Source organism: Vombatus ursinus, unplaced genomic scaffold (genome assembly GCF_900497805.2).
Source record: "Vombatus ursinus unplaced genomic scaffold, bare-nosed wombat genome assembly UNPS02014781.1, whole genome shotgun sequence".
In the NCBI taxonomy this organism is placed as follows: Eukaryota; Metazoa; Chordata; class Mammalia; order Diprotodontia; family Vombatidae; genus Vombatus; species Vombatus ursinus.
The window spans coordinates 40,249,973-40,270,963 of NW_020954559.1; the positions used below are offsets into that span (position 1 = coordinate 40,249,973).

Sequence of the window (20,991 nt, forward strand, 5' to 3'; positions counted from 1 at the left end):
AACAGAAGTTGTAGGAATTATAATGAATGGTGATTTTTGAGAGAGAAAAAATGAAACATCTAATTTAGTTGAGCAGATAATCTGCTTCTTCCTCTTTCCCATTCCTCCCTTCCCCCCACCCCCATCTCTAGCTCTCTCAGCTGAACTTTTTTTTTTCCAGGGTCTTGGAGATGTCTGAGAAAGAAAAAAAAAGCCTTAATTAAAACACTAAAAAGCACTGCACGAAGCAAACATAAGTAAGATACCAATAAAGTCAGCAAAATCAGAATGAAAACATTTTTTTCTTTCCTCTCCTGCAAGATCATTTATTTTAACTCAGTACATGCAATAAACATGCACTTAAGAACAAACAGTGAGAAACAGCTCTGCAAATACTGGGCTGCAACACAGAATGAAGCAGGAAATGATGAACAAAGAAAGGAATTTCATAGATTCCAGATGTACCCTGGAACCAGCTGGGAAAATACAAGAAATCAAACTAAAGTCTTGTAAAGGTTAGCCCACTGTGATTTCTAGTGGGAGTTGATGCATATTATGATTGCCATTTAGAATAGTCAAAGTGATAAGCAACCTGTAACACCTCAGAAATAGCTAGATTCTACATGGCAGTATATTGGCCAAACTTCATCTTCCTCCCCTTCCCCCCTCCTTCAAAACATAGGAAGACATCCAAAAATATTTTGAATTTAGTAGACAGGGTGAATATTGCTCAGCTAAGGGTCAGTTACAGGGACCATAAACTTCACTTACTTCCCGTAACATTTTTACCACAGAAACCAAATTCATCCAATGCCTGTCCCACAGTTAATAAGCAAAATATTATCTTTCAATCACAACTGAGATCTTCTTTCAAGGATTTTCTCATTTAAAGAAATGTTTTCTTGTAAAATGTTTTCTTTTTTCTTTGTTTATCTAAGAAACTTGGGTATTACTGGGAAAGTGGTAAGAAAGTAATCTATTATGTATTCAGAAAGAACAAAACCAAATAGTGTGTCAGGAACTGAAGTGCTAGCTATATAAATTCAAGATAAGGACCAACAATATACACTAATGGCACAAAAACACCTTAGGGTTGTTGTGTGTGAAAAAGCCAAATGAGTCTCTGTAATATAATAATTATAGTAGTTACTATTATTATACTTTATACTGTTAAAAGTACTTGATAGCTGTCGAAACATTTTTACACAAATTATCACATTTGATCAAATGATAAGCTTCCAAACTCATAATCCTATAAAGTGGGCAAGGGATTTTGTCCCCATTTTTCAGATAAGCAAACAACTTCAGAGAGAGTAAAGGATTTGTCCATGGGTCACAAGACTAATGACCATGGACATTCATCTCCTAATTCAATCAGGAAGAAAGCACCAGGGTATGAGTAATAGTAATAAAGAATGCAATAAGAATATAATTGAAACACTGAAGTAATCTGTACTCAACTCTAGTCATCCCATACTAGAGTATTATGTGTTCTACTGGAGCAAAATATGAAAAATGATAGTGGTAGCAACTAGGATGCTCACAGTCTCCCCAACCTCTACCCCTGAGTATATCATGCGGCACTGCAGGCAAATGTCTAATTATATAAACAAGTCTTTGAAAAGCAACCAATGAAGAGCATCTAGTGTATTTATACTAGATAAATAATATACAAATGCTATGGATAAATGCTATTTAAAAAACAAAATCAAGGGGCAGCTAGGTGTCACAGTAGATAGAGCACCAGCTCAAGTCAGGAGAACTTGAGTTCAAATCTGGCCTCAGACCAAACACTTGACACTTACTAGCTGTGTGACCCTGGGCAAGTCATTTAACCCCAATTGCCTAAAAATTAAAAAAAAAAAATCCAATCTGAAACAAGTTTGAGACAACCTACCTAGTGGTAAAACATAAGCTCTGTGAAGGTAGAGGCTGATTTTGGTTTTTGTCTCCATATCCTCAGAACCTAGCAGAGTGCCCTGCATAAAGTAGGTGCTTGATAAATGCTTATTGGATTGGATTGTCTTTCCCTCCTAAATGTCATGAGGCTGTTCCCAAGAAGAATGTTTTTGATGTCCATTATCACTACTTTGGTCAGCTTTTAGGGAAGAAAAGTAGGTGTAGGCAAGCATGCATTTACTACTTTGGATGGATTCTCTTACTGTTTCAATTAACAGCCGTTCTCTAAGACCCATCTCAAATCAATCAATCAACAGATAGGAAAATACAGAAATAAAATAATAGCATTTCTATAGCTCTTTAAGCATTGTAAGGTGCTTTATATACAGCATCTCATTTGATGTACATGCCTCTTCCATGAAGTATTCTTTGGCCACTAGAAATAACCACTCCCTTTTCTAAACTCCTATTGTAAAAGGTCCACACATATAATTTACTTGGTTCTAACTGGCAGATAGAGCACCACCCCTGGAGTCAGGAAGACCTGAATTCAAATCCAGCCTCAGACACTTAGTAGCTATATGACCCTGGGCAAGTCACTTAACCCTGTTTGCTTCAGTTTCCTCATCTGTAAAATGGGCTGGAGAAAAAATGACAAACTACTCCAATATCTTTGCCAAGAAAACCCCAAATGGGGTCACAAAGAGTTGGACACAACTAAAACAACTGAATTTGTTGCTGCCAGTTATTTTTTAAGTGTGTTTAGTAGGGTGAGGTATGTACAGGAGTATGCTCATACCTGAGATGATAGTTAAATTTTTAGTGTTGGTAGCTCTACTTTGGAAATTGGCAAATGCTACATATCAGAGTTTGATTTTTTTTTCTTGGTGAGGCAACTGAGGTTAAGTGACTTGCCCAGAGTCACACAGCTAGTGAGTGTTATATGTGTCTGAGGCCTGATTTGAACTCATATTGTTGTTCTGCTGATTATCTACATTTATGAAAGGGATGGAGAAAATGTTAACCATGCAGATTAAATTTAAAAGTGTGCCCATTTTGTTTTCCAGAGTTATTAAACATTTACCAGGACATCCCTGGATATGTATCTTATCTTTCCAACCAAATTACAAATTTTGTGAAGACAGGGATAATACCTTAGTCTTCTTTGTATCCTCCATATTACCTAGCACAATGCCTCCCATGTAGTAGATACCCAGATTTATTGGTTGATTGAAAGAGAGGAAACATGATGGAACAGTTCGTTTTCTTTACTCAACCTTAGACACATAATAGGTACTTAATAAATGTTTGTTGATCCATAAATGAGTACCACTCCTTTTTCCAAATTAGGTGGTACAATGGGAGAGAAACTCTAACACAAGGATGCACTGGGCTCTGCATTGTAATGTCACAGAGATCCAGAGCTGGCAGGGTTGATCGGCCAAATACCTTCCTGATATTTTTCTCTGAGCCCTATGTTTGGAGATGGTACAGCTGTCATGCTCACTGCCTCTCCCTTTGGCATGCAATACATTGCTGCAGCTTCTGCAACAAAGATGATGCCCAGTCTGTTCTCTGATTGGCCATGGTACATGCTGTTTTAGGCTCCATCCCTAGGTCCTAAAAAATAAAATAACCATCTCTCTCTCTCTCTCTCTCTCTCTCTCTCTCTCTCTCTCTCATATTCCCAATCCTTCCTGGGGGATAACATGGCTATTAAGTCCACATCACCTAAAAAATATAGCATGGGGAAGGAAGAGTTAACTAAAACACAGAAGCTCATGATACAGATGAGCCAAGAGGATTTGGCAGGGAAAGCTAAATTACTCAGCACTAAAGTCTGTCAGATATTTTACCTTGATCGGAAATCTGCCCTAGCAACAGACATACCTGGCTTATTGACTAACCCTGAGTCTGACGTCATTCAGCTTATTGCATTCCTGGGGCTGCACCATTTCTGCCAGATACAGTTCAAAAATTCATACCGGGCAAGCAAGTTTTCCCCCAAAGGCTGCTTAAATGGCCCTGAGGGATCTATGACTGCTCAAGATCATTCAGAGTGCCACAGAACCTGGAAAATCAGACCATTTGGACCAGTCATCACAACTTCCCCAAGAGCTCAACCTCTTTAATTCATCTCAAATTTAAAGACACCTTAATCGATGATCCAAATTGATTCTTGTTTATTTTGAAAGGGTTAGAACTGAAAGGATGCTTTGATTCTGCCACTGGGTCCTTGAGCATATCACTTAATGTCTCTGGGCCTCAGTTCCATATCTGTAAAATAAAAGGACTGGTCTGCCTATAAGCTCCTCCCAGTTCTAAATCCTGGGCTCCTATGATCCTAAAAACTACAAATTTTCTAGGGCCAGTTCAGATCCCACAGGAACCTCTGTAGAAGTATCATTGGTACCTGTTTAAGTGTTGGCTAGGGTACAGTTAACTAGAGTCAGAAGACTTGGGCTCATCACCCACCTCTGATGTTTCCCTTGAATGTGACCTTATGTAAATCCTTCAATATTTCTGGACCTCAGTTTCCTCATCAGTAGATGCCTCTAAGGACCTTTCAGCTCTAAATTGATGATGAGAAACACAGTAGGAAGAAAAGGCCCTCTTCAATTTGACCTCATCTTAAAAATGTTGATTTACTCCATACCACTCCCCATTCACATATACTAACTAAAATGGGCTCCTTTCCATCCCCTCATTCTTGTCCTATCCCTCTGCTCACACCATTCTCCATTCTTAGACTCCCTTTCTTCATCAATTGAAGCTCCTGCTTTCTTTAAGGCCTAACTCAGAGGCTACTTTCTCCATGATGCCTTCTTTCAAATACCCCAACCCATCCCCAAGGTTGAAGATGATCCATCACTCCATAGATCCCTTATTACACTTGGCCTATACCTCTCCTCCACAGTCAACACACTCATCCCTATCAGTTAGTTTGTACATGTCTTTTCCCTACAATTAGATTATAAGCATCTTGAGAGGAAGGTTCATGTCCTACCTTTGAACCTCCACCACTACCAGTCTAACAGTCCCATAAACACTAAATTGAAAAGGTTGATGACTAGCCAGGTATGGGAGGTGACCTGAAAACTAAAGTAAGAAAAAATGTGAGGAATAAGCATAATAGAAAGAGTATTGGATTTAGAGTCAAGAAGCCGGGATTCAAAACTACTTCAGATATTTACCGGATATGACTATGGACAAGACAAAGCCTTAGTCTCTTCACCTCTAAAATGGGTATAATATCCTTATTCCCTATCTCACAGGATTGTTGTAAGGAAGCTTCCAGATGCTATATACATATGAGTTGTGATTATTTTTATTAATCTCCTTAGGAATTGTTAGTGAGCCACCATTTCAGAAGTGATGCTGAGATGAAGGAGTATCGGAGTACAGGAGTAAGAAAAACCCTCCACCTCCTCCAGGAACCCTTCCTTGTTTCCTCCTGCCATCAGTGTTCTCTCCCTCCGACGCAATGGAAAGAATATGGTCTCTGGAGTCACTGACCCTGGATTCAAATCCCATTTCTGAAACTGTATTATCTTGAACACATCACTAAACCTCTCTGAGCCTCAGTTTCTTTATCTGTTAAATAAGAGGGCTGGACTAAATGCCTTCTGGGCTCCCTTCTAGCTCTATGTCCATGATCCTAGGAATTTTTATAGCCCTTGATGTTTATAACAGCTTATTTTATCTTCCTCTATTCATTTAGCAATTTCATAACTAAATTGTCTCAGAAACAAGATTATAAGTTTGACGAAACCAAGAACAAGATATTTTGCATCTTGCCTAATACGGACAAGACGCTCAATAAATATTTGCAGAATTGAAATTTTTATCCTACAGACATTTAGGATCATGCTATCATAATACTGGGGAGTTAATTTCTTTAAATTCTCTTTCTTATTGTTTTTCATATAAAGTACTTCCCTGGATTGAGGTTTCAAAAGTGGAACCAAGGTGCGGTTGCCACTTACAGTGTTCTGAATGCAACTATAGACTAGTTACCACTTCTCCAATAGGGATCACTCAACCAACGAGCATTTATTAAGTTCCTACTATGTGCCAGGCACTGTACTATATATAGTGCTGGGGATACAAAGGTAAAAATAAAACAATCTCTTCCTTTAAGAAGCTTATATTCTATTAGGACAGACCATGTGTACAACATATACACAAATAAGGGTATATAAAACATGTCAATTTGTTGAGAGCGTAAGTTTTTGCAGTCACTGAACTAGCAGCCTCACAGGGTTATCATGAAGAAAATGCTTTGTAAACCATGAAGCCCTAGAGAAACTTTGAATGATTATTACTATCAATAAATGATCTATACCAACATTATATCTTGTATACAGCACGAATGTTCAAGTAACTTGACTTTGTTTACATTTAGCCTACACTCAAGCCTGTGCCAGAAACAAACATACGTATTACATAGTTGTATGCAGGACATTTTATGAGACAATACATCTAGGGTATTGTACTTTTTTGTTTAATGTGATCATTTATCGAATGCTTAGTCATAAAGAACACTATTTTTATTCACTAAGCTAAAAAAGTCATCTGAACCTAATTCAAAAAATTAACTATACTTTAAAATGTGATACAAAAAAAATCAAAACTTTATTGAAGCAACAGGGTATGCCTAGACACCTAAGACCTATTATCATGCAGTAGGAGACAGAAACAACAGAAATACAGCACGCCTTTGATCCAATAATCAGTGGTTGAGCTGAACTGAACATAGCTCATTATACAGATAGGATTCAGGTCAGATCATGCTCCTAAAAAGAAACACATACAGAGAAAAAGTCCAATATGAAAGAGTTAGAGGCTAGAAGGGGGAGAAGGGTCTTATCCTTCCCTCCCCCAACCCTTGCATCATGAGGGGTTTCCTGTTTTATGTGAATATGGGCATTGTGCTGAACACAAAATGCCTCTTTACATTCTATGACACTGGAACACAAAAGAAAGTCAAATGGCAAAGGCTGGAGAATATGAATGTCCTTCCTGAAATAGGTTCCCATGAACCAAGAAAGTGGGGATTTATGTATTCAAAACTATCATGAGCAAAGTCTTAGTCTCTTCACCTCTAAAATGGGTATAATATCCTCATTCCCTACCTCACATGATTGTTGTAAGGAAGCTTCCAGATGCTATATACACATGAGTTGTGATTATTTTTATTAATCTCCTTAGGAATTGTTAGTGAGCCACCATTTCAGAAGTGATGCTGAGATGAAGCCCTTGACTTCATTGACCACATTAAGGTTATTAAAGGAAGGGTGAGCATTTTTTTTTTAGCATGAAGGGAGGTTGGTGTTTCACTGGGTACTACTTCCAGCTAGGACCCTCCAGATACCCTTGATGGACCCCAATTTCATCCAGGTCTCCAGGGAGCCCTGCCAATGGGGCATGAAGGAGAAATAGAGAAACTAAGGGCTAAGGGGCAAATTATTTAAGTCTGAAGAAAACATTAAAGAAAAATTAAAAGCTTAGTAAATGTCATACAAAGAGGAAAACAAGCTATATCACCCCTTCATTGAGTAGTTTCAATAGTGAATTAGGAGTCATAAATCCTGGCTTCCATTCTCAGTAAAGTCACTGATTCATGGTGTGACCCTGAAGTATGGTTTAAACAAAAAAATCATTGAGGGCCAGCTAGGTGGCGCAGTGGATAGAGCACCGGCCCTGAAATCAGGAGGACCTGAGTTCAAATCTGGCCTCAGACCAAACACTTGACACTTATTAGCTGTGTGACCCTGGGCAAGTCACTTAACCCCAATTGCCTAAAAAGAAAATAAAAAGATTTTTGAAAATCATTTTTAAATGGCAGACTGACCTCTTATTTAGTAGAAATGACATGATAAAAACACATAACACAATTGAGCATATAAAAAAAGGATAAGCATAAGCCCAAGCAGTTTAGAAAAATCCCACTATGTATGGTTTCACAACATGGTAATGTTGGTAGCCAAACGTATTAACCTGTGAAATGGGTAGATTGCTAATGCCCTTAAGAATTGTTGGGGTGGGATGTAATAATTGTCGGGTAGACATTCCTCTTTAGTCTAATGTACTAAAAAGAGAATCACACCACTAGCAAAACCTGTTATGTTAAATTAAAACCATGCAAACCACACCCCTGAATTCTCAACAATATGCAGAGATTTACCTATGGACCCACAATTAAAAGAACATGCCTTTTGTGTTGTTTTTTTAATAATAATAATAACGGTGGCTGGACCATACATAATCTCTTGCCTCATCCCCCTAAACAGTAAGTAGACAGTAAGATGCACAAATCAAGGATTTCTCAATGCAAAGTTAACTGGCCCCAGAGGGATCCAATCTAATTTGCACCATAACGTAACCACCTAAAGGAAGAATAAAGCATCACACAAAGTCAACAGGAGTCTCAATGCAAAACAAGAGAATAAATTACTTTAGAGAGTCACTAGAAAGCGCAGCATTGAAGACGGGTGTGTTGGGGCTTGGACAACATAGATTCAAGTTCAGACTCCACCACTTGCTAGCTATGTGGCCTGAGGATAAGTCATTTATTTTCCATGACCCTTAGTTTCTTACTTTGTAAAATAGAGATAATAATTATTTCATTACCCACAGGAGAAGATTAAACAAGATAATGTATGTAAAGCTCTTTGTGACTATAAAGTACTCTACTGTGGTTCAGTTGTTTTCAGTCATGTTTGACTCTTCCTGACCCCATTTGGGGTTTTCTTGGCAAAGATACTGGAGAGGTTTGCCATTTCCTTCTCCAGCTCATTTTACAGATGAGGAAGCTGAGGCAGACAGGGTGAAGTGACTTGCCCAGGTTCACACAGCTAGTAAGTGCCAGATTTGAACTTATGAAAGATGAGTCTTTCTGACTTCAGGCCCAGTACTCTACGGTACCACCAAACTGCCCCAATAAAGTACTACATCAATGCACATTATTGTTATTGTTTTTTCATAATAAACATAATCCCCTGACTTTGTCATTGCAAATTCCAGTGGAAGAATCAGCCAAGTACACCGAAATGTTCCAAACAAGAATCATGGCAGCAATGACCCATCCTAGTGCGCCATATCCCCATACCATACTACATTCCCTAGGATTCTGTACTACTATCCCAACACAGTCAAAGCAGCCTCAGACAGGGGGGAAAGGAAAAAAAGGGAACATTTTCAAAGAAAGCTATGAATACTTGGTGCTGTTCTTGGTCCTAGCCCAAGAAATAACAGGTACAATTTACATCTCTAACTACTAAATAAAAATAAGGGCAATAGTGTTGTTTAAAGGCTGATATCCAGGCTCTCTAACTAAGAAATGAACAACAAATCCTTTAGAAGCCTATCGGTTTTTCAAAGCAACCTTTTCTTCGGTATTTCAGGAGAGAAGTTTGAGTCACTGAAGTTCTAGTGCAGTGACATTGCATGACACATTTTGCTTGGAGTAGGGGGGTGATTTATCACAACAGGCAACCAAGGGCAAATTATTTAAACCTGAAGAACAACTTAAGGTAAAATTAAAAGCTTAGTGTACATAGTACAAAGAAGAAAAAATAAGCCAAATCACTCCTTCATTGAGTAATTTCAATAGTGAATTAGGAGTCATGAATCCTGGTTTCTATTCTTGGTAAAGTTACTGATTCATGGTATGACCCTGAGCAAATCTTTTGATGTCTCTTTCAGCAGCCCTCTGTGAGTTTTTGATGCTTCCTGGTCAAATGCCTGGAATACTTCAATTAAATATGTGCTACATTGAGTACATATAGTAAGTATCCGTGTTTTTACTCAAGCAAGGGTGCTCACTTTCCCCAAAAGTAATTAAACTGAACTTTAATTCTGATAAGTGATTATCTCATATTCAAGGTTCATGCTCTCTTGAAAACTCTAATTGTAATGAGTAATGCAGAATTTCAAGAAAACTAGGCATACTACATCGTAGACACTAAATGTGGCTGCATGCAGGCATTAACAAGTCCAGCGTTTTGTGACCCTCTCAATGAACAAAAAAAGTCACTATTTTCGCTATTTTTTTTTTTTATCCCACGGGCATCTTGTTGATCTATCACTTCCAGTAAGGATAAAACATACACTCAAACAAAATGCTTCCCAGACATCCCAATGCCCCTGGAGTAGGCCTTTCATCTGACCTAATAACCTTTGCTAGGGAGAGAATTCATTTCCTCAGATTCCAATCCCATAGTCACAGTCCTGGAATGATTTTTAAAGCAATGTGGGGATGTGAAAAGGGAAGACAATTCACATTTGTATAGTACGGATTGAATGATTGATATTATTTGTGTATATCCTAAGCTTTGAATTTATTCACCTTCTAATTGAGTTATCTGGCTATTCTTTTTCTCCCCTCAATTACATTAAAAACAATTTTTAATATTTATTGTTGGAAGGGTTTTTTTTGTTTGTTTTTGTTTTTGTTTTTTTCTGGATGCAATCAGGATTAAATGACTTGCCTTGGGTCACATAACTAGAAAGTGTTTGAGGCGTGATTTGAACTCAGGTCCTCCTGACTCCAGGGCCAGTGCTTTATCCATTGTACCATTTAATTGTCTCCAACATTTGTTTTTTGTTTTGTTTTGTTTTTCTGATTTTGAATTCCAAATTCTCTCCCTCCCTTCCTCCTCTCCTCTCTCATTGAAAAGGCAAGCAATTTGATATAGGTTATACATGTGCAGACCTTATCCTCTGCAGATGAATTATTAGCTCCCTTTCTGTTTGGGCCAGTGCTCTGATTGGGTCTCTGCCCTCAGTACATTAGAAAGCAGAGACTTAGGCAATGGATCCTCTGCCAGGTGTTAAAGGCTCTCAACATGGTCACTCAAGTTCAAAACTTCAGAGCCATCTTTGATCCCTTCTCCCTTGCCCACTACAGACCATCAGGCACTAATTCAATTCAATTCAACAATTTATTAAGAGTCTACTATGTACAAGGCATTGTGGTTAAGCCTTTAAGTACACAGAAAACAAAAAAAGGAAAAAAGTCCCTGCCTTCAAAGAGGTTATATCCTAAAGGGGATGTCAAGGAGGAGGAATACAATATTTACATAGATAAATTGACTGATATGAGAAGGAAGAAAGTACTAACAATACAACAAGAGCAGGAACACCCTCCCCCAACAAGGAGGCACCTGAAATAATCCTTGGAAGAAGCCAAGAATTCTAAGAGGCATAAGATAAGACATTCCAGGAATATGGGGCAGTCCCTGAAAAGACATGGAGATGGAAATCGGCCAATATTGCTGGAATGTAGAGTATATGAAAGAGGGTAATATCAAACAAAACAAGTTCAGAATGGTCAATTGGAGTCAAGTTGTGAGAGACATTAAATGCTAAGCTGAGGAGTTTTGTCTTGTCTTGTTTTGGTTTGGTTTTTTTTTTTTATGGTAGAGGCAAGCAGGGGAATGATTTGTTCAGACTTGTGATTTAAGCGGACTTCTTTTCTGCAGTTCTGAGGAGAATGAATGGGGAAAGAAGACTGAAAGCAGGTTATGATTACAATTTAAGCAAGAGATTATTCTGACACTAAAAAGCTATTGTGTCGGGTCATTTAACTTTATTAGGCCTTAGTTTTTCCATCTGTAAAATGCGGGTATTGGTAAGATAGATGAATGAAAGTCATTCTTTAAATACTTAAAATGTGCCACTGTTCCAAGTGCTTGGGGGTACAAATACAAAATGGAGACAGTTCCTCCCTTTAAGGAGTTCACATTATAAAAAGAGAAAGACAGTACACATAAAGAGAGTGGTGGCCAGGGAGGTTTATTCTGGCTTGGAAAGTCACAGGGATGGTGAGAGGAATCACAGGGATGTAGTCTTGTATACTATACCACTTCTAGTTGCAATGATAACACTGAATTCACTATAGTTCTGCAGCGGAAAGGGAGAGGAGAGACTACCAGTGAAGGCAGCAGAGGATGGCCAAGATGGAAAGTGAAGCAAGGTGAGATAGAGAGAGTTTACCAATTAGGACAGTTCAGCCCCATGGAGTTCCAAGGCTGAACGGGTCAAATTTTCTAGGGTATGAGGGCTGGCCAAATGATCCTTACTTCTTAAAAAATGATAAATGTTAAGATCGGACTCAATCTTCTCTTCCTTCTTCCATTATCCTTCTTCCAGAGTCCTCCTCCCACCTTGCTCCCTCCTTTCACAGCTCCTGGATTCTCATTCCCTGAGCCACTGAGGACTATGCTACCAAGGCTGTGGAAGGCAAAGCATTTGGTGGCAGAATGCCTAGATTTTCAGTCCACAGTATAGTTTGAGCCCAGAAACAATGATACATTTCCCAAACTTTCTTCTACAGAACTTCTAACATTCCATGTGATACAACTAGGAATTCCATGAGCAGAGGTCAAGGCTAGTAAATATTTTTCCCTCTAAAATATTAACTGTAGAATGATGCATCGTACAAAAAAAGCTGATCATATGATTTTTCAGAATGAAAAAAGACTTAATTTCCTTTTACTCGAACATTTCCACAACCCCTCTTTAAGTCCAAAGTATATACCATGCCCCTAGACCAGCATTTATGGGATTTCCTCACTATATTTAAAGCCTCAAAAAAATTATTTGGAGAAATTAGCTTTGGAATCAATGATGCAGATGGATGCCCTTTCCAATACTAGATTTCCAGATGCCACACAGATAATTTATTCCTAACACTTTAAAATCCTCAATAAAACTGTAGGACCTACCATTCCCTGTGTTTGTTTGTTTTCAGACCAACACATCAATTTCACTTCTAAATATGTCCTTTTCTCCTGTTTAAAATGTGTTATGCAGCTTTTATGATTCCCTAAATACCTTCAGGAAGATGCAATTAACTTCACTTAGTTTCATCTTTTGTGGGTTTACAGACTCAAATGGCTCATTAGCATCAGAGAAGCAAATCAAAGCATTCTCCATGAAACTCTTCCCATTACATTCTCTTTGGAGTGATTATTGCCAACTGAAATAATTTCTAAACTTTGTCTCCTGATAAGGCTCTCCTTTGGTATCTTAAGAAAATTCCTATGACTTTCACATCACCTACTATAGCACCAGCTGCCATCTTTTTCATAAGCCTGAGATCCTCTCTATTCTCTAGTCTACCAAAAAGAAAAACAAAACAAAAGACAAACAAAACACCTACTAGCCAAAGCCAGGAAAAATCACTTGGATACCTGAGGGAAAGATTAAAAATGGTCCTCCAAGTGAATTTGAAAACTGGTTAAAATAATAAAGAGACTAAAAGCTACCCTAAACTAGATTGAAGCAACTCTAAACGATCCCCTTCTGGTTTAAAGGATCATCATGCCAAGCCTGGTTCTAAAAGTCTTGCTCAGGACTTCTTAAGTCCTGTTTCTAGGCCTTGCCCATTCCTATACATTTCCTTCACTCCCCAAACCATGGGTTAAAAATAACTAATTATCTAGCTGCCAGCCTTCTATCAAAGCAGCATCTAAACTATTTTTAACTCCAGGGCACTAAAAAACTGCCTGAAGTTCCTTGAAGGCAATAATCCTATTTAACCACTAATATGTGTTCCATCTTTACACACCTGTATGTGCCACACACCCTTACTTGTTTGGCTCACCACCAGGCCTGGACCCAGGCCAAGCAGGTCTCACCTCCCCCAGGCTTCCTAAGTCCCTGAACTGTTCATAAACTGTAGACTACTTAACAGTTTAATCTCTGGGGAGTAGATCCCAATTTATTACTCATTGTTCTAACAAAGCAGTTGTCTTCGGGGTAGGGGTTCTGCTCACTACTACTACTACATCAGGTTGGGAATTAGTCAGATTTCATTTGTGATTAAACTGAATTTGAATGGGGGTTTCTGGAGAAGAAAGACCAAAGTAAGATACCACCTGAGCCCTAGGAAAGTTTCCTTGAATTAATTTGGATTCTGCCTATATTCCCTGCACGGAAAGAAGTGTCAGTTTTAATCCATTTCTTTTAGACCAAAATAGTTGTTAGTGCCTTCTTTGCAAAGCATATATTTTCATCTCACAGACAAGTAGCACATAAAATTATGCATAGTGCCTAGGTTTTCTGCATAGGAAAGCATTTTTGGCCAGAGTAACACTTGACTGCCTACCGAGTTGACAAACGGCTGTGGTGTTCATGGGGGAAACTCACATCTTGGACAGTTGGAGAGAGCGCTATTCTGTAATAAGGGGACCTGGATTCAAATTCCCATCTTGTCAAGTACTAACCTAACTGTGTGACTTAGGTAAGTCCTTTACCTTTTGGGCCTCAGTTTCCTCATCTGTAAAATAAAGGGATTGAATGACCTTCATTGAATAATTAAATGATCCCTTCAAGCTTGAAATCTATGATCCAGTGAAATTATATATCTTCTAAAACATTAAAGTAGCTGAAACACTGCACATTTAAAATTATAGAATTTGGAGAGGAAAGACCTTAGTGATTACATACAGTAATCTAGTCTCCTACCCAGTAGGGTAATTTGCATTTTTAAAAAACACAGAAAACAATACCTTTGCAATGTTTTTCTTAACCAGACCAGCAGGATCTGTAGGGAACTGTCCAAGAGGAACTTTTCTTACTAATCTAGATTTAGCACCTGCTTTGCCACTTAGACAGAGCTGCTGGGGATTAAGTGACTTGCCCAGGATCACACATCCAGTATGTGTCAGAGTCCCAGGTCTTCCTGACTCTGAGGCCATCCTCTCTGTTCTCTATGTCTTGATGCCTCTCTCTGTTATAAGAATAAGAACTAGAAGAAAAGAACCAAAAATTGAATGTAAAAAAGCATTTTATGTAATTTATCTTAAATTCTGGTGCTTAAGGAAAAGCAGATTTAGTTAGAGGCAGATGCAGGAGGTGGTAGATGGAGATTTGTGGGTGCTGTCAAGAGCTTTCAGAGGTTTGGGGCACTCATTTTTATGATGTTTAATGGTATTTCACAACATATGGCTTTCCTTAATTTTGATAAATATATAACACTACTTATGCTTATCAGCCATGGTTGGGGGCAGGAATTGTTTTAGGGTTACAAATGAAATGAAGGGAGAAAGGATAGAGAAAGAACACTCCCTTAAGTCACTGGAAGAGTTGAAAGAGGACCAGGAAAAGAGTTTAAAAAGGGAAAAAGAACCAGATGCATCGACTACAGTAGAATATCTGAGCTGCGAAGGGTTAAAAAAAAATCAGAAGAAAAAAGGGAGTGAAGAAAATGAGACAATATACCACAGTCAGCATCCACTGGAAACTTAGGGACATAGAACTTGGGGAGTGCCTATTCGTATACCACAGAGTAAGACTATGACACAAATGCATAGTAGTTTGGATGTCATGTTAAAATAACATAAAAATATTCTCATCACTATATGTGGGTGGGTGATGTAATTTTTTAAAGTGTAGCTTAACTTGGAGATGCTTAGTAATAGTCCACCTTCTATCCTATACATAAAAAAGGTAGAAACTACATCAAAAGCCAGGCTAAGGGTGAAGTCAGAATGGTTATAACTATAAAGTAAATATGGATGAGGGAGCAGATAAACCCCAGGTTGAATGTTTTTGAATGAGTTGTTCCTATAAGTGTGTAAGGAGTTATCAATCAGATGTTCACTCTCCTTCCCCCTTCAAAAATACTAAGAACAGAGGGCAGCTAGGTGATGTAGTGGATAGAACACAGGCCCCGGAGTCGGGAGGACCTGAGTTCAAATCCAGCCTCAAACACTTGACACTTACTAGCTGTGTGACCCTGGGCAAGTCACTTAACCCCACTGCCTAGCCAAAAAAAAAAAAAAAAAATACTAGTAACAGAAAGTTCAGTGCTAGGGTAGGTGAAGTGAATACAGTACAGAATTTAGGGATATGGTTTAGCAAGATCCAAGTAAGATTGTGCTATTTAGAATTAAATAAACCACTTGATTGAATTTTATACAGATTTACATTGGATTTGTCCTTCCATTCTGATGATGTAACATGTAGGAACCTGGAAGCAGCTAGGTGACTCAGTGGATATAGCACTAGGCCTGAAGTCAGGAAGACTCGAGTTCAAATGTGACCTCAGACACTTATTAGCTGTGTGACCCTAAGCAAGTCAATTAACCTCTGTTTGCCTTAATCCACTGGAGAAAAAAATGACAAACCACTCCAGTGTCTTTGCCAAGAAAACTTCATGGACAGTATGATTCATGGGGTCCCAAAGTGTCAGACACAACTGAACAATATAAGTATAAAATTTAGTTTAACAACTCAGGAGAGCTACTTTTACATCCTAGTATATAATATTTGCTTTTTTAGCATGAGATCATCTCTGTATATTAATATTTTAATTATTATATATTTATTAGAACAAAACTATACCTTAAAGTATTAAATCCTTCAGCAAAAGAAATGGAAATACAATATTAAAAAGGCAGTAGCATACAAGAGCCAGGATCAAATTTATGTTGCCAAGCAGAAGCCTTTCCATTGTAATTTTTCCACCCAATCATCTTCCACAAATCTTAATGTTGTTTCCTTTCAGGTTCTAAAACACTGACTCATGGAAATGTCAGAACACACTTCCTCAAAGTAGCAGTCTTATAGGAAGTGTTTGTTTGGTCTTACATGACACGTTGTGAGTATTGTTGGGGTTGGGTTTTTTTTAAATATATAAGATACTATCGAAAAAATAATTTTCACTAAAGACACAAAATGTGTGAGATTTTAAGTTTGTTGAAGAATATATATAAAAAAGAATATATCAAAATAATAAGTTGACACACACAAAGGAGGCTTAAATTGCATTATGTTTAATGAATGAAATCCCAGATTCTCCTCTTTACATTCAAGGCAATGTTACTTGGAAAAAAAAAGTGGAAAGGATAAAAGAAAAAGAAAAAAGGGATCTCCGAATGTTCCAATTCGTTCTCTTATTGAAAACATCTTCCTGTTATTGATTCAAACATTTATTAAGCTCCTGCTGTGTGCCAGACTCTGGGAATACAAAAAGATAAACAAAATACTCCCTGCCCTCTCAAAGAGCTTACATTTTATTGATAGAAAATGACATGCATATAGAAAATTAAATGCAACTACAAAATACGGAGTCATTTCCTTGAGGGGGAGGGAGGGGAATCAAGATAGGCTTCCTGTAGGAAGTGGCACTCAAGCTGGACTCTGAAGGAAGATAAGCAGCCAAGCAGGCAGTTCATTCCAAGCACAGGGCATGGCCTGTACAAAGCTATGGAGACTAAATTCAACATCTATTTTAAATTTAGCAGTTTAAAGAATCAAGACTTCTCAGTACATACTACTACAAAAAAAAAAAGCCATTTCTAATATCCCCCTTTTCCCTAGTAACAGGATTATTCATTATTATACAACATTTTCTTTAAAGAGAACTTTGAGCTTAGGAAACACAAAACCTGAAAGTCATCCATTGGTTAGAGAGATAGGACAATTATTATCTGTGTTTTATTAAAAAAAATTAAAAAAAAAAGAAACCCCCACAGATGAAGTAAATTGCCCTAGGACATACAGTATGCCAATAACAAAGATAGGACTTGCTTGCCATTCCAAGTACCAGTCATAGTCTAAGCTATCTATGAATCTGAACCACTTCCCAATAAAAAATGAAATGGTATGTGTTTACTAAAAATTCTCTCTTCTTTGTAGTTCACTCCAAGGCCACTTATTGGCTTGTTCCCTGTCTTCAAAACTACTAACAGTTGTGCAAGGCAAGGCAAAAATACTGGCCATAAACAAAGAGGATTAAGGGAAATTGAACAAAAGCTAGGCACACCACCTGTCTAGGCATTGGATCAGTCCTTTACCTCCTGTTTGACTAATATGGCTTTCACCCATGCCACTGCACTGAAGCCTAAAGACATGTTCCAACATTTAAATAAAGCTAAACATCAAACAATTACACTAGTATGCTTTCTTCCAGGATTTCCAGCCACAAACGCTAATTCAGTACAAATGACCTCAAGCATTTCTCTGCTCAGAAGCAATATGATAATCGCCTTCTATGCACAGCCACTGATTGCCCTGAATAGAATGCCATCTTCCTTGGCAATGCATTCACACACTTCTTTATGTGTAGTTTCAGTACCAAAGTTAAAAGCCTATTTTTAAGGGAAAAAAAAGAAAGTCAGGTTTTATCCTTAGAGCTATATCTAGGGAGTTAATGATTGGAGCTTGTACATTTCTGGGATGGCTACTCATCTTCCTAGTGATATTATCATAGAATATTAGGGTACTCCCAAAAGGTTCAAATAATACTCAATCGCCACTGAAGGATTAAAGGCAGCAGATGCTCCAACCATCAGATTAATCCTCACCCTCACTCTGGTGCTTTGTTTGCTTGGTTAAAGTAGAAAGCAAAAGGGAGGTAGGAAGGAAGAGGAAGGGACCAAATCAAATAACTTCTTCAACCCACATACCATCCAAACCAAGTTCCTCTATGTTACTCATTACCAAATCAACGTCCAAGATTCTCTTATATGAATGGCAGATGGTAAACTCAGGAATATGTCCAGTTCAACTATTGTGCTTTCTTTATTGGCTATGACAATTTAGTCAATTCAGAATAGTATAAAAGAAAAAATGAGCTCAAGGAAAGGCATTCTTTTTGTTTAAAAACACTGCTGGAATTCTTCCTTGAATAAACAATTGCCTGCATTGAGGCTGTCTATAAGCGTATGAGTAAAAAGTAGTTTAAACTGATTGGATAGATCATAATTAAATTCACTCATTACTTTGTGGTCACATCAAGTAATTTTCCCCCTTTAATTAGGAAAATGCCCCCCCTTTTTTTTTACTGCTACATTATATTTATTCACATCCTTCTTGGAAATAAACCTGGGTAGACAGATTATAAAATGAATAACCTAATCCAATGAATACTGACCATGTTGCAGTATCATTGTTTTCTTACTTGATCAATCATATTAAAGTGAACAATAAAAGGTTTTTATAGTATCTTTTGCTACTAAATTTCTCAGTTTATTAAGAGCGCTCAACCAAAGGGGCAAGAGAATTCCCAATCACTTGCAAGACACTGACACATCCTAACTGCAACACTTCAGCATAGTGTCTAAGTGGTGGTCCTTAAACCAAAACAAAACAGACTGGAAACAACATGCTGATTAGGGTAGCTTGAATTCCTCTACCAACTCCAGCTAATACATAAAGTACCCACAGGGTCCTCCTGTATTTACCACAACAATTTTAAGTGGGCACAGAATTAATTGGGAAAGCCAGATCAATGGAAGGACAAAATCCTGAGCAACGTTGATGCTTTACACAGCTTTCAAAAGGACAATTCTCAAACCGAACATTTCCTCATCTAGTCAACCTCCTGAAACTATGCATTTATTACCTTAATTGACTGTATCAATACTATGAGGTACCAAAGTTGTTCTGTAAAATATTTACACGTCATTCTCCCAAGGGGGAGGATGGGAAGAAAAAATAAATAAGAGTCTCCAGATACCACACAGAGTACATCCACCTTAGGACACAATAGCCCAACCACCTTAGCACCTCCTATTGAAACCTACTTTAATATTAGCAGTTCAATCAGTAGCATCCAAAGCCCTGTCTGCCGCAACATTCTAGATAACGACCCATTGAGAAAATTTGAAGCTATTCTGTGTGACAGAAAGCAAGCTGAACAGCAAGGCTGCTGGCTTTGTGTCCTAGTCTGGGCTGTCACATCTCTCATTGAAACGATGCAAACAAACAGCCCTGACATTTTTGCCAGCTTCGACTTAAGAGTATAAACCCTAATATTTTCTCTCTCACACTGGCCAGCTGGCTGGCTAATATACCTTAATACCATAACCTACCTAATGGAATCAACCTAGCCTTTGGTAGTGAGATCCTTAAAGACAGAAAACAACCTAATCAGAGAAAAAATACCCCATCATTTATGCACAAAGTAATGCGCTGGAAGCTGAAAAGTGGACCTCCTCATACATATAATGGAGCTTATAGACCAAAGAGCATTACCAGGGAAGGAAGTCCCTTGGAGCTGCAGTTGACACAGATGTGAAGGTTCCGCTGCTATTATAACATATTAAGCAACACACACGCTACAAGTCGGAATGAAAACTGTCATGCCCTGCACCAAGTCACATCTCTCGCTGCCAAGACAAACTCAGCTTCCCCAGACACTGGCCGACCGGCTCACGAAGCTGATCATCCCCTTCCACAAGCAAAAACGACTGGATGTGAATTTTCGCTTTCCAGGGCCGTCCCGGCCAGGGAGGACTGTGCTTAGCTCCCGGAGAAGAAACCGAGTGAGCAAGAGAGGGACCACGAATTCAGCCTCGCCTACTGCTGCCCTAACAGCAGTTTACTTCGAGAGGCATCTCAAATGCAACAGACGCCTTTTTTTTCCCCTCAGGCAAGGTCTCTTTTCTGGTTCCCTCTCCAAACAATCCCATTCTCCCCTCCGTCAGTACTTACCATCCGCAAGAAAGCAAGCTCTGCAAGGCAGCAGAGCAAGGGAATGAGAAGAGTCCAGGGAAAAGGGAGCGCGGGGGTTGGGGGGCAGCAGCTTTGCGAGGTGTCGGGGAGACACTGTGTTTCCCAGCCTACGCAAGACTTTGCAAAGAAGCCAGATCACCCTTTGTCAACTGCCCAGCGAGGGGCTGCGGGAGAGAGCGGCACCTTTCTTACCTATTTTAATCTTCACGCTTTGGAAGACGCGAAGCCCCTCTTCCTCTACCGCCATGCTGCCTGACCGTTCGCCTGTATGCCCACTTGTCTGACGGCTCCAGCTGTGTCGGACTCCGCACCGAAATGCAGCCGCCGCTGCCGCCGCGGGAGAGCAGCCCAGGGCTGGCCCGGCTGTACCGCGAGGGACAAGCAGCAGCAGCGGCAGCAGCAGCAAGACCTAGGAAGAAGTGGAGGAGGAGGAGGAGGAGGAGGAGGAGGAGGAGGAGGAGGAGGAGGAGGAGCAGGAGCAGGAGCAGGAGCAGGAGCAGCAGCAGCAGCAGCAGCAGCAGCAGGACCGCGGCGCGCACTGCGCAGCCCCCGGTCCCCGGGCTCTTCATTCTGTTTCCCAAAGCCGACAGCAGCCCCCAAGCGCCAGCCCACGCTTTCTGCCCATTGGCCGAGGCCTCGGGG

The 20,991-nt window shown here is 39.2% G+C and overlaps 1 protein-coding gene across 2 annotated transcripts in view; it reads right to left on the bottom strand.

Annotated features, from left to right (window-relative positions):
- The window catches only part of LOC114046205 (ras GTPase-activating protein 3), a 287,044-nt gene extending 266,303 nt beyond the window's left edge, over positions 1-20,741 (bottom strand). Inside the window, exon 1 of one of the 2 annotated variants that reach the window (XM_027866456.1) lies at positions 20,542-20,741. In XM_027866456.1, the coding sequence (XP_027722257.1) occupies positions 20,542-20,596 (55 nt within the window). In that variant the 5' untranslated portion in view covers positions 20,597-20,741. The remainder of the gene's footprint in view (positions 1-20,541) is intronic. The other variant, XM_027866457.1, reaches the window with a different exon arrangement.
- Between the last annotated feature and the right edge of the window lie 250 nt (positions 20,742-20,991).